Raw genomic sequence first — 13254 nt, forward strand, 5'->3', positions numbered from 1 at the left:
CTCTATAAATCTTTCAGTGGCATTTGGTCTCTAAAAGCAGTATTATTCCAACTAGATATGAGATCTCCATCCTATTTTTAAAGTTTTCTCTAGTAAAAGCCTCCATAATCTCCTTCAGTGATACTAAGCCCACAACACAATGAATCCATTCTAAGGTGAACTAAGTCTTCTGATCAATCCTTTGGGCAGATGGAGTTTGACTCTTTGCCACTCTCCTTAGAAGAACTCTTCCTACCTTGGGGTAGTGAGATCTCTGTTGTGGGCAATCTGATTACTGCCTATCTAGATGATCTTGTTCATCTGGTTTACAGCCTTGATTCCCATTGGTCAGGGCCTGGTGGCATCCTTCCCCAAACAAACCTTCATTTTACCCATTCAATTCAATTCAATTCAAGAGGCATTTAATGTGCATGAATGGACAGCCTCACTTAACTCTTTCCATTAAGTGCAAAAACACTTACAGAGCAGCAGTGAGGCTTTCCTTCTCTGCTCCACTATCCATGCTTGGGTTCCACAGCAAGGACATCAAAGCAGACTGTTACCCAGAGCTAATTACAAAAGAAAGCACTGCTCTTTCCCACTCAAGGAGTTTCTGCCAAAGCACTTACTTCTGCTGAACCATTTATGCAATCTCACTTTCTAAGAGAACATTTTGTCACAGATGATTTAATGTTGTAGCTCCCTGGAGCACCCTTCTGCAGCATGCACTCACTGTTTTTAGGAATCTAGGGTCTCCCAGGCAAGATTTGAGAGGGAAAGGGGTTTAATTAGCCACAAGCCATCTCTCGTTACAAGACCCTAAATTCCAAAGCATTCTTCCAAAAATCATTCATGGAAAAAAAAAAAAATCCTAGATTAAACTTCTAAAAACAAAACTTTTAGGAGATCTGTGTGACAGTGGAACTGTATAATTTTTCAGGACAGAAAATGAGACTGGATTTCCATTATGAGCTGGATGGTTAGGGACTTGAGACAGTAACAATACTTGCTAAAGTCAGAAAAGGAGGAAAACAAACATATTAGGAATTTTCACATTAAGTCATGGAGTGTATATCCACCAGAAGCCAATTTGACAGAAACAAGTACTGAATAGTTTTTCCCCAACAGATGCCTGATTTTGCCAACACTCCTGTAATTGTCTATTGTACATAGCTGGAGGTGCAATTGCACACATTGACTGTTTTGTTTTTTTTTTCTTTTACTTAAGGGAACTGGTTTGGGTTAGGGCAACTCCTCCTTATTTCTGTCATGTTGGCTTGATCTCAGAGAACACTTCAGGGGTACCTGAGAGAGTTACTTCGTGCAGGTGCCATTCAGCAGCTCCCATCGCTCCCCAGAGCCTGTCTGCTCCCACAAAGTCCCTTTCCTCCAGCAGCACCCCCCAACCGCAGCCACCAGATCTCTGCATGATGTGCAGCTAATTCTGGCTTCAGGGAAGAAGGGAGCCACAAATACAAGGTCAGGACTCAAGAATACAAAACTGTATTAAGGACTCCTTTGTCTCGCAGAAGTAAAATTACTAAGCTGGCCAAACACTTGCCTAAGTGTTTTCAGCCTGATATTACTGCTGCAGGTAATCCTTATAATCAAGTACTATTTGCATCACCGAAGCCTTCCTTCTTTCTCTCTCTCACATACACGTATACACACACGCAAAGAAAAACAAAAACCTACGCTCATAGAAATAGGTTTAACATACTTGTTTGCAAACCCAGTAAGCTTTATAACAGAGGCATTGTAAAGTCATGAATATTAATGGATTGGGCTTATTAAAATCTATTTTTCTACTCCTATGAGATCAGGCCTGCTTTTGGACTTTTAAATTCTGAATCATTCAAATCCCTCAAACTATTTTCTTGCCAAAGAGTGTTTCCCCCAATTGCCAAAATTATGGGCTTCATAAGTGAAACTTAAACCCTGTGTTTTTGAATTACTTTCTCTAGATCATTAGAACATTGTGTTTTGAAAAGCTGTTTTATGTTCAAGGGAGAGTATTTATTTTCAAAATAACAAAAATAAGGAAGTCCCGGTTTGCCAGAGGAAACTATTGTGAAGTATCTAAAAATGTTTCAAATCCAACCTTGAACCCAAGAGGAAACATCCACATGCCACTTCCCTGCTCAAAAACCTTCAATGGCTCCCCACTGCCTCCTGGATCAAGTTCAAGCTCGGTAGCCTGGCATGCATGAAGCTGCCAGCCTGGCTGGCACCTGCCTCTCCAGACTCACACTCCTGCCTCCTTCATATGAATTTTCTGCACCAGCCAAACTGGATCCACAGCTTGTTCCCTAAACACCCGTGGGCATCCCTGCCTCCACGTTTTGCCACTCACCATCCTGGCTCCTCCACCACTCACTCGGAGGCCCAACAGAAGGTCCAACTCCTGCAAGAAGCTTCGCCCCAGGCCCTCTTGCCCCAGGCACTGACTGCTTCCTGTGAGGCCTGGCAGCCCTCACCGTCTACACTGCTCCCTTATTAATTTTCAAATGTTTTACTCACTTTCTTGCTTACTCTTTCACCCTCCTCTTTTCAATAGATATTGGAGGCTTCTATGTACACGTCACTTGGCACTGAGAACATGCAAGCTTGTCCTGTCACTCATCTTTTTACCTACAAGTTCTATCTTCCCTACTAAACTGCCATCTCCTTGAGACCAGCAGCCAAATCACACCCTTGTCTGTCTTCCCCAGGGGGCAGCACAAAGCCAAAGCTGATGCTATTGCTGGGGACCATCTTCATGGCTCCCCACCCCGCCAGCTTCCTCTGCGGCTTTCTCATCTTGATACCATTGACTGCAGGAAAGTAACGGTATGGATCTGGGGTAAGGGTTGGGCAACTAGGGGAGGTACCATGCTGGCCCTTCATGCACATGAGAAAGCTCACATCAACCCAACCAAGATGCTACTTTGAAGATGAGAAAATAAATGTGTGGAAAGAGAAAGATTTATCCATTAAAGGACCATTGCGGGGAAGGAGGAATTATTATTCTGGAATGCTAATGTAAAGTCTTACTTGTAAGCAGGAGGATGAACTAGACTCCTCTCCTCTCCCAGCATCCTAACACGCCTTTATGGTTCCTTTACCCCTGAGGTCACTGTATTTCCTTCAAGCATAATTACTGCCTACTAGTAAAAATTCACAATAGTAACAACAATTGATTGACTGATTTACTAGCCATATATGTCATGGAGAAATCCTCTACTCAAGAACTTCTTTGAACTGCATTGTGCTTGTTTGATTTTTTTAATCTCATGAACAAGGAGGACTGAATAAAGGTTACAGTTAGCTACCCAAGGCTACTTAAAACTCAGAGGCGAAGAGAGGGGAGAGCAAGACTCGGCAGAGAAGCAGAGGAGGAATTCCAATTCCAGAGGCCTTAACTGGCTAGGAAGGGAAAAGTATGGAGACTGCCTAGGAGTCCAGTGTGAGGTCCTCCTATGAGAAATGAGATCAGATGGTAATGAGAAAGCCACTCGGAGCAGCTGTTATTGGGCGTTGCTGTGTGCCCGTCACTGTGCCAAGTATTCTCCATATGAACTTCAACAATCCTAGGAGGCAGGTCCAGGGATTACTCCGAAGTTCCAGGTGGGAAATCCGAAGCTCAGATCATTTGAAGGACCTGCCTGAGATCGTGAGCAGGCATGGCAGGGACGGGATTTACACAAGGTGTGTTTGTTTATCGGATCGTATGCCCTAAAACACTGCTATACTGCCTGGATGGATCTGTGTCTTTCCAAACACAGGTCATTCTGATGGACGTTTGAATGGTGAGCCAGCAGGCATCTAGGTCTGTAGCACATTTCAGTTTATTCCAAAACAATGGTTTAGTGGTTTCAGGTTAAGGCATTTGCTGCGGGGACACCAAATATTATAATAAAGGAAGACATTAGATGGGACCAATACTCTCAATCATTCCCTTACAGAATCAAATACAGGCCCTGTACCTCCCCGTCCCTCTCTCATGTATTCTTTTCCAATGTTTTTTTCAATCTCATTACTTCCCCTACTACCTTCCCTCTTTCCTCCATTTCCACTGCTGAGACATAAAAAATGATTCCTCGGTAAAAGTGATTAGTGCCGGTTGGAAAGGAGGTTTCTGAGAAACCTAATAAGTCACCGCTGTCTCTCACCCTCTGGCTCTCTACACCAGGACGTTATCACAGCTCCTTTCTTCGCACCCACACCCCCACCCCCTTCCTTCTCCTCTATCGAGCTCTGTCTTGATGTTGCTATTTTTCTAGTCTGGTAGACACAGCGCTGAACTGCAAAGACTCTGGCAAGCCCCCTGGCAGGCGCTGGCCTGCAGGAATCCCGCCTCCTGTAGCAGCACAGAGAACACAGCGCCTCTGGGCAGACAGGCAGGAGAGAGGGCCGCATTTGGGGTCTGGCTAGAATGTGGGGCAGAGCAGGTTTCCCTGGCATGGGAACGGCCCTCCAGAGCTCAGCTTTCTCATGCCAGGGTCAGGATTACAATTCCTCGCTGGCACTCGCTGTAGTTTGCCTGGGAAGGGAAGCGAGAGTGGGGGCGGGAGGGTGGCAGGCAGCCAGCACGCCACCCAGAGCTGGGTGAGCTCCACAGGGCACAGCCACGTGCCTGGAGCACACGGTCATGCAGGCAGGCAGCCAGGGTGCCCGGGGCTCGCACGAGACCTGGGGGCTGGGCACCCAGTGAGCAGCTGTTTCCACACTGGAGGAACAGGAGTTGCTAACCCAGAAGCGCAGCTGCTGGGGTAACATCAGGGAAGTGGCTCGTCCCAACCCAGAACAAAGGAGATAAGTCAGGCAGGCTATATGGAATAGGGCCTGGGCATGCTGGGGGAAAAAAAAAAAAAAAAAAAAAAAACACACGTCCTATTTTTGCAGAGGGAAGGGCACTGGATGAAATAAATCCCTAAATGGAGAACGGGTTTGGGAATAAGCCATTCCTTTCCCTACTTGCGAGCCACGACATCATTCTAGCTCCCGGCTCTGAGTACGCATGTGCCACACACCCTGCTAAAACCCCACAAAAGGGGGACTATTTACAGTGTCCATTCTACTGATGAGAAAACCAAGGCTTAAAGAGGTCAAGGAATTGACCTCTGGTTACAAATCCAGGATGTGAACCCAAGTCCCTGGGCCCAGAGCTGATACTCTTAAGCACCCAGTCACCCTTGCTGTCCATACCTGTCTGGGAATACCTTTTGCCAGAAGGCTAGGATCCACTGTCCTGGGAATGTTTCACACGACAAAGCCAAGAGAACACGGCAGGCCTGTCCTCTACAAGGTGTGGTGGAGAAGACAAACCCTTACAAGAAACAGAAAAAAGTCTGCCTGCTTCCAGAACAAAGCTGTCTCTCTCCCCTCGTGATCTCCTTGATCCTGACGAATGAAAAGCACTTCCAAGATATACTTGGGGCGCAGTGCACCTCAACTCAATCAGGGCGCTCCCAATCTGCAGATTTATCAACATGCTGGAAGGGACAATATATGAACTGCATGCCCTGAAGGGGAGGGAGAAACTGAAGCTTCATCTCATGATGCTGGAAAAACCAAAAGAAGCCTGTTGCCTAAGCAGGACTCTCATAATCCCAGAACCACCAGCACAGAACTCCCCTCCATCATTGTTCAGATCCCAGGGCCAGCATCTTCCTTCCATGTGAAAAGCTCAATACAAGGCAAGGTCAGCAATTCCAGGACACGGATTCCATCCTGCAAAGGTACCATGGGGTCTCCCCTACCTCCTCACTCTCCTTGGGCCACCCATTCATGCCCTCCTCTTCCCACTCACCACCACATGTAAGGGTTTTCACTTCACTCCATAACCAGCCTTCATCACAACCTAGGCTCTGTGCTCAGAACTGGAAAGAGAGGCTTCGTAATTCTCAGCTGAATATGGGTCTAAAGTGGTAGGACACCCCCAAGCTATTCAAAGAAAAACCACCAGAGGAAACAATTTCAAATCTGGCTTTACAAGCATGTGATTTAAAAATAACTCTGCCTTTGTCTGCTATAGATGACTTCCCTAAAGGGACTGCTGTCCTTAAAGCAATCACTCAATTCTCAGGGCAAACTGATTCTTATTTTTCCAGTATGTAGCACATAGCTCCAGGAAAGCACTCCCGGGTACCACCTCTGATAGCATCTGACATGCAAACATCGAAGTGGTCAGGATGATTTCCTGCCATCTCTGCTGGCCTGGGAAAGTCCAGGAAGCTGCACCTCAGGTGACTGAGAAGCCCGTGCAGGTGGCTATAGCATCCAGGAACCACCACTCTTCCTTCATTAAGATGTCACCCCAGAAAGCTTAGCAATAACCCCATAGCCACAGGAGGTTTCAATGGACCCCTGGGTCATTTCTTCAAGGAAAATTGTATTCAGATATTTAATTCATTCTTTGATCAGATAGCTAGACAGAGGAATAAGGATGAGTACATAAAACAGGAAAGGGGTTGGAGGGCAGTCAGGGTAAACAGTAAGAGAATTCACAAGAACGCTCACCTTGTCATTCCAAGACACGCTTGGGGTAAACCTAGAAATGCATAATTTGTCACCTCACGGCTTCACTTCCTTTCAACCACACAGGCAGCACTAATGGCACAATGTTACTGAGTGTAACTCAAAAGATGCACGCTGAGCAGAGAGCAGAAAACAAATGTTTAATAAAATTGCTTTGCAATTATCTCCTGATTAGTCTGATGTCTCAGTTTTACCAACTAAAAGTGTATAAGTATACTCTTATTAACATTATATTTCTTCTTGGCAACTTAAGGTCTCCTGACCTTCTCAAAAGTTTTGCCATGAAGCATTACAGGAGGTAAAAAGCATCCATGTGTGTGACAGGACCCCGAATTAAGCCCAGATTTTGTCATTCAAATCGAAAGTCGAGATCAGTAGTTCTCAACGGGGGTGATTTTGCCCTCAGGGGACATTTGGCAGTAACTGGAGACATTTTTACTTGTCACAGGTTGTGGGAGGGGGTGGTTTTACTGCCTTCTGGAGGATAGAGGCCAGGGATGCCCTTAAACATCCTACAATGCACAGGACAGTCCTTACAACAGAGACTTACCTGAAACGTCAACAGTGCCAAAGCGGAGAAATCTTGCTCTAGACTGAAATTCTACAATTCCCAGAATGTTCACAGCTACATCTGTGCTCTTCCCTTCTGAGGACTTATCTTCCTCAAGATTAACTTGGTATTTCTATTCTGGTCACCACTGTGATTACAGAGAATAATCAATAACTTCCTCCTTTTTTCAGGTTTGCTTGTGATATACCACCCAACAATTCCACATTCCCTAGAATTTTACTTTGCATTATCACCTTTATAATGATCACCACTGTAAGAAAAGCAGTGTTATTTTACCTGCATTTGGTATTTTAAGAAGAGCTCTAACATCTTTTCCTTTTTTGTCAGGACTACCACTGAGTTTAAATGAATTCAAGAGTATTATTTTGAAGTGTGTTTCCATTATGAAAAAAGACGTTTAAATGAAGAGCTTATATCTAGATGCCAGTGCCCCCTTGGATCCTAGTGCCTTTAATTCCATAACCTAACAAAATGATAGCCACTGAAACTCAGCAGTCCTTTGTTATGGATTGCAAACCTGAATCGGGCATCAGAAGTTTCTGAAAGTCATTAATTAATACTGACTCTGTGAGCCCTGACAAATGACTTTTAAGGAAGCTTCAAACTCCAAAATTCCAATTCTTGATTTTTCAGTAGAAACCTAAGGGTGGGGTCCCAATATCTGCATGTCTCTTGGGAAAAAATACAGAGTTCCTAACATGGCACATATCCTGTACGTGACAGAAAACTGAGAAATACTTGTCAACTGAGTATAAGTGTTAGGCTTAGAATACCCCAAGCCAAAAACTACTGGTCAAAATTTCCTGACATTTCTCTCCAGAATAAAGGGTTATATACTGTACCTAATTACTTTATGAAGGTATTTCAGAAGATAGAAATTGGAATAAATGATGAAAGTTGACACAGAATAATGATCGTAACTGCTCTCATTAAAAAATAACTAGTGCTAGTCATTTGACCCTTTATACATACTGTCTCTAATTTTCACAATAGTCCAATCAAATAGAAATTATACCCTCCTACACAAAGGGAAACTGAGGCCCAGAAAGACTGCATCACTTTGTAAGGTCACACGGCTACGAAGTGGTCAGTCTCATTCTGCAGAGATGACTGAGGCATTACTGCGCCTTCTCACTGGGGCTCTGTCCCCTTCCTCCTGGTTGTTTTCTCACTCTGAATGGTTATTTATTTTGTTGTCTGTTCCTGGGAAAACGGCCTGTATGTCCTAAGTAACAGGGGCTCAGGGTCACATAAAGGAGTGTTTCCCTAAGCTTCTGTGGCCTTCTGAGGTGGTCAGAGGCTAAGACTTAAAGCCATTCCAGCCAGTAGCCTTGAAGTTATAATTCAAAGTGGGTTTTGGAGAAGGGGCAGCACAGAGAGATTTGATGGGAGAGCTTCAACTCCAACACTAACATTTCAAGGCAGGGGCGTTCTCTTCCTCCTCAGCACCGTTTCCTTTCATTTTAATCTCGCTCTGTGTGTCACAGAAATTCTACACGAGTTGAGGACATAGACTTCAGGAATGATCTCTAGCACAAGTCTCCCATTGTCCTGCTTTCTGTCCTCCCCGCAGCTAAGGCCCTCGGCTCAGCGACCTTCCTGACAATTTATCTGGCTGCATCTTTGTTCCTGGTTACCTGCGCTCGTGAAATGGCCTTTCTTCCTGTTCATTTTGTACGACAGGGTGCTAAAGGCACGAAGACAGAGCTTCCTCAACTTGTGTTTATATCTGAGCATTTGGCGGTGGGTTTTGAAGTACTGGTCATTTCAGGTAACGTTTTTGTGTAATATTTCAACACCATTTAAAGCCAGCCTTGTGGCCTTGTGGGTTTTGATAAAAGTGGATTACGTGTGGTGAACAGATGAAAATGAAAAAAAATATAAGAATAATTTCGTTTATAGGAATAGGGAAAAGAGAGAGACGGGATCTGATGCTGAAGAAGGCTAAGCCACGCTTAATATGAGAGCTGCTTTTAGATTTAGTTTCTCAATCGACAACAACACAAGATGAAATGGATGGAAAAGCTATCTGTCCCACACCCCTGACTCACATTTTTTTCCTTTGGGCCAGAGAACAATGCATATAGGTAAACCACAGCCTTATAGACAGTCTATCCAAATCATTCAACAAGGTCCTATTTTCTGTGTATTTGGGGAATGAAGAAAAGAGACAGAAGATGAGATGGATGCCTAAATTATCCAAATCATTAACTGTAGGTTGGTATTTCTTAAACTGCAGTCTTCGGATCAGCTGCATTAGAATCCCCCAGGGAGCCGGTTAAAAATGCATATTCCTGGGCCTCATCCAGACCTGAAAAATCAGAATTTCTGGGGGTAGGTTCCATAGAATCTGCCTTCAGCTGACTCTCCAGATGATATGCTCATTGAAGTGGGACAACCACTACAATGAAATACAAGACTCCACTTTTCAAGTGTGCTAAAGCACCCCTGATCATTAAGACGTTTATATCACCCCCACCCTCTCCCTCCTTCCCCCTCCTCCCCACCTGAAGGGAGAACCTTCTGAGAGTTTACCTGGTCTGATGGGGCTCTGCATACAGTTTGGGGATGGGATGCCAGGGTGAATGGGTGCAGAGGTCCGACTGCTGAGGTCCATGACGGAGGGGGCAGCTGAGGAAGCCGGCTGCAGCCCGGGAGGGTGAGGGCTGTGGTCATGCTGAGACGGGCTGGGGGGAATGCCATTTTCCGACAAAAACTCCTCCAGGTCCATGTATTCCAACTGGAAAGTATCTCCGTCATAGGGAAGGGTTTTGTCCCATAAGGTGGGTCCCAAGAATGCTGACTGGGGGACCGTCGGGCTATTACCCTCATCATCCAGCTTCTTTTCCTTGTCTTTATCTTTACTAAATGCTGCAAAAGGGGGGGGGAGGAAATTGGAGTTTAAAAAAGAAACTGAGTAAGTCTTGCTTTTTTAATCACTCCTCCTGGCTTCTGCTACAAAACTACTTCCCACAAATGCCGGGGTTCTCCTCTAGCTGCTGGTTCTTGTGGATCTAGAGTTAAAAGTTCAGGCAGGACATGGATCTCTGCCTGTTTTTCAACATCTTCCTATTTACTTTGGAAAGAAAGCACTAGTCCTCGGGACAGGGCTAGAGACTGATCTGGGATATAAACAAGACAGCACAGGATTCAGTGCATTATTTGAGGAGACAATAATTTAAATCTACAGTGGTAAAATAACACCTGCAATTACATACAACTGCTGTGACTTTTAAGAAAACAGCCAATAACCAGGCATGATTTATCCTCCAGAAAATTCATTACAGTAACAATATAAGGTCACTCAGATTTAGAAAGCCAGTGCATTCATAACTCTAATTTTGGTAAAGCAGGGACTCTCCACCCTTCTTTGATACCATGTACTGAGCACCTACTAACATCCCTGGTTCTTTCCATATATTTTTCCCCAAAAAAAATCTCATAATAAACTTGCAAATAGCGACGATCCCCATTCACAATGAGGTAATGGAGGCTCTGAGACTTAACAGGAGCTTGACCAATGCCTCACATTGCAGAGAGGAAAGCTGAGAACTGCCTAGCCCACATGTGTTTGCTTCTAAAGCCACTGAGGTATGTTGTATTTTACAAAAGGAGTTTTTTGTTTTGGTTTGGTTTTAAATACGAAGTGTTTTCTTCCTCCTCTTCCCCAAATACTGAAGTATGATCCAACTCAAAAATTATACATGTATGCAACCTGTCAAAAGCACAAATATCAGAAAAGGTGGTTCCCCTGTATACCTGTGATGGAGGTGTGCAGCTGCTTTCTACCTGGAAGTATCACTCACCCCATTAGGTCTTTAACCAGCGCTCTGGATTTGGACAAGTCTAGTACTCAGGTGCAGGTGGCATCTGGGATTAAGCAATTTGGCTTCTGAGCTTCTTCCTCACAGAAACACAGTCTCCACCGCCATTCATTCTAATCCTCTACGGTCTCATCTCCCAAGAATCTGACTTTAAAACACCCACAGATGCAAAAGACTGCAGGCAGCACCTTCCTCCCAAGTGCTCCTCCTTAAAGGGGAGTTAAGAGGGAAGCTATGTTCTGCAGACGGCGAACCAAACCCCTCAACTCTTGTAATGCAACAGGTTGCCCTAGGAAAGAAGATGCGAGTAATCCCGGGCTACTTGTAGCCAAATGATCTTTCAAGACTTTACACTCTGAGCCGCACGGTTCACCGCACGGTTCATATCTGCTACTGTGATATCGAAGGCATGAAACCCAAACGACAAATCCCTGGCGGCACCAGCTGGGTTCGGCGCCTCCTCGCACGACCCCTCCTGGCCCGCTCCAACCAAGGTTGCCTGGGGAAGGTTTGGGACTTACCAAGAAAAGGCTCAAGCCAGAGAAGGCTCCTGCGCGGTTACACGTGAGCCTGCTCCGCTCTCCCCTCCCACCAGGAAAAGTGCACTGGGAAGGTGGCAGCCCTGGGGGCGTGCGCGGCATCCCGCCCGGAGACCACTCCCCCAGCCAACCCCAGCACCCCCCCACCCCCCTTTCTGAAGCACCCAGCCCGGGAGAACAGGCGTCTCCGCTCTCACCTCGGGAGTTCCAAACACTTAACAACTAACAGCAGCGATAAGCACGATCCCAATACCCAGGCTCCGCAGTGGGACCCCCGACTCGAGCCCCCACCCGCGTGGAAGCCGGCCCTGTGGTTTCTCTCCCCAGCTCGCGCTGCTCTGCCTGCCTGCAGGCGGTTTCACTATGTGTGCGGGTGAACCTCAATCTAGGGAACACCTGACCTGTCAAGTTCTATCTCCCACCTGCGCCGCCCGAGCGGGACCCGGGAAGGCCCGGCCGGGTCCCCAACGCTATTTTAAACGTTGCTCAGCGAGGGGGTCCCCTCCCCTTTTTGAGGAGGAGGGGTGGGGCGATAGGTGATCTCCTCGATTTCATCAAAGCAAGGCCGGGGTGCCGGGGGCAGGGATGGAGGGGTATGGATGCTCCAGCGGGGCTGCCCGGCCCAGGAGGGGGCCCCGGAAGCGTTGTTCCTTCCCAGAGCGGGGCAGCCAGGAGGGCAGCGCTCACCGTCTTCGTGATGAAGGGGGAGCTTCAGCGGGTTCTCCAGCAAGGACCTGAGCACGCCGTAGGGAGGCGGGATAAAGGTGGGATTCAGTGGGAGCGGTCGGGACATTTTCTCCATCGCGATGCACTCAAATTTTTTTTTTCTTAAAAAAACAAAAACAACCCCAACCTCCCCCCAAAATGTTGCTGAGCTTTTTCCTCAGTCCTTTGCCAAAAGTTCTCGCTTTCAAGGCGGTGGAGACAGGGAAGAAAAAAAAATTACTTATGTCTTTATAAATACATCTGCGTAAAAATATGAAAACAAAAAACTTTCGGGTTCCCAGTGCAGTCCCCAGAGAGTGCGCCAAGTGCCCGCGGGCTCCTCCAAGACGTGCAGGATGCTCTCACTTGCCTCGAACCCCTCGTCTTGTTAAATGTTCAAAATTGCGAAAAAGAAAGAAAAAATATGCAGACGGCTGCAGAGGGCGGAAGGCACCGCACCGCCCGGCCGCGTCGCGCGAGCTCAGAGGCCGCGGGCCGTCCGACCCCACCCCCCTCCCCGAGCCGGCTCCGCTGCCCCGCAGCGCCGGGCTCAGCGCATCCGGCCGCCCATGTGCCGCGGCCTGACAAGAGTGACGTCAGGGCCCGCACCGCGCGCCGATAGGCGTGCGGGGGCGGGGCCCCACGTAGGCCCGCCCGCCCGCCGTCGCGTGTTTAGCGTCGTCGCGCGCGCCAATTTTCTGGGACCGTGCGGCTCTGGCGGGCTGCAAAGAGACGGGCGTCAGGGCGTCAGGTCCCCTGGGCCACCGACCCGGGCTGATAATCTAACTTTTTCAGAGTAAGAAGAGGAATGAGAAATTTATCTCAGTAGTTTTCAACCTGGGAATAATCTAGGGAGTTAAAAAAAAAAAAAAATCCAGATGCCCAGGCCGCATCCTAGATCAATTAAATCAGACCTCTGGGCTGATATCCAGGCAACATTAGTTTTTAAAGCTCTCGGAGTGGTTTTAAGGAGCAGCCAAGTTCGACAATGATTGGTTTAGATCGACTTGAAAATACCCTTCTAAATATTTCTCCCGGCGCCAGCCAAGCTTAGCACCCTTTCTCTTGCCCCGTACTTGCTAGAAGTTCTAATGAGTTACAAAAAACAGAGAGGGGG

At 46.8% G+C, this 13254-nt stretch overlaps 1 protein-coding gene across 2 annotated transcripts in view; it reads right to left on the reverse strand.

The window, feature by feature from the left end:
* The window catches only part of HLF (HLF transcription factor, PAR bZIP family member), a 49614-nt gene extending 36985 nt beyond the window's left edge, over window positions 1–12629 (reverse strand). For both annotated transcript variants that reach the window (XM_061175377.1, XM_061175376.1), the window contains exons 1-2: window positions 12120–12629; window positions 9605–9940 (exon numbers count right to left, since the gene is read on the reverse strand). In XM_061175377.1, the coding sequence (XP_061031360.1) occupies window positions 9605–9940; window positions 12120–12234 (451 nt within the window). In that variant the 5' untranslated portion in view covers window positions 12235–12629. The remainder of the gene's footprint in view (window positions 1–9604; window positions 9941–12119) is intronic.
* Window positions 12630–13254: the final 625 nt, after the last annotated feature.

Source organism: Eubalaena glacialis, chromosome 19, assembly GCF_028564815.1.
Source record: "Eubalaena glacialis isolate mEubGla1 chromosome 19, mEubGla1.1.hap2.+ XY, whole genome shotgun sequence".
Classification (NCBI taxonomy): Eukaryota; Metazoa; Chordata; class Mammalia; order Artiodactyla; family Balaenidae; genus Eubalaena; species Eubalaena glacialis.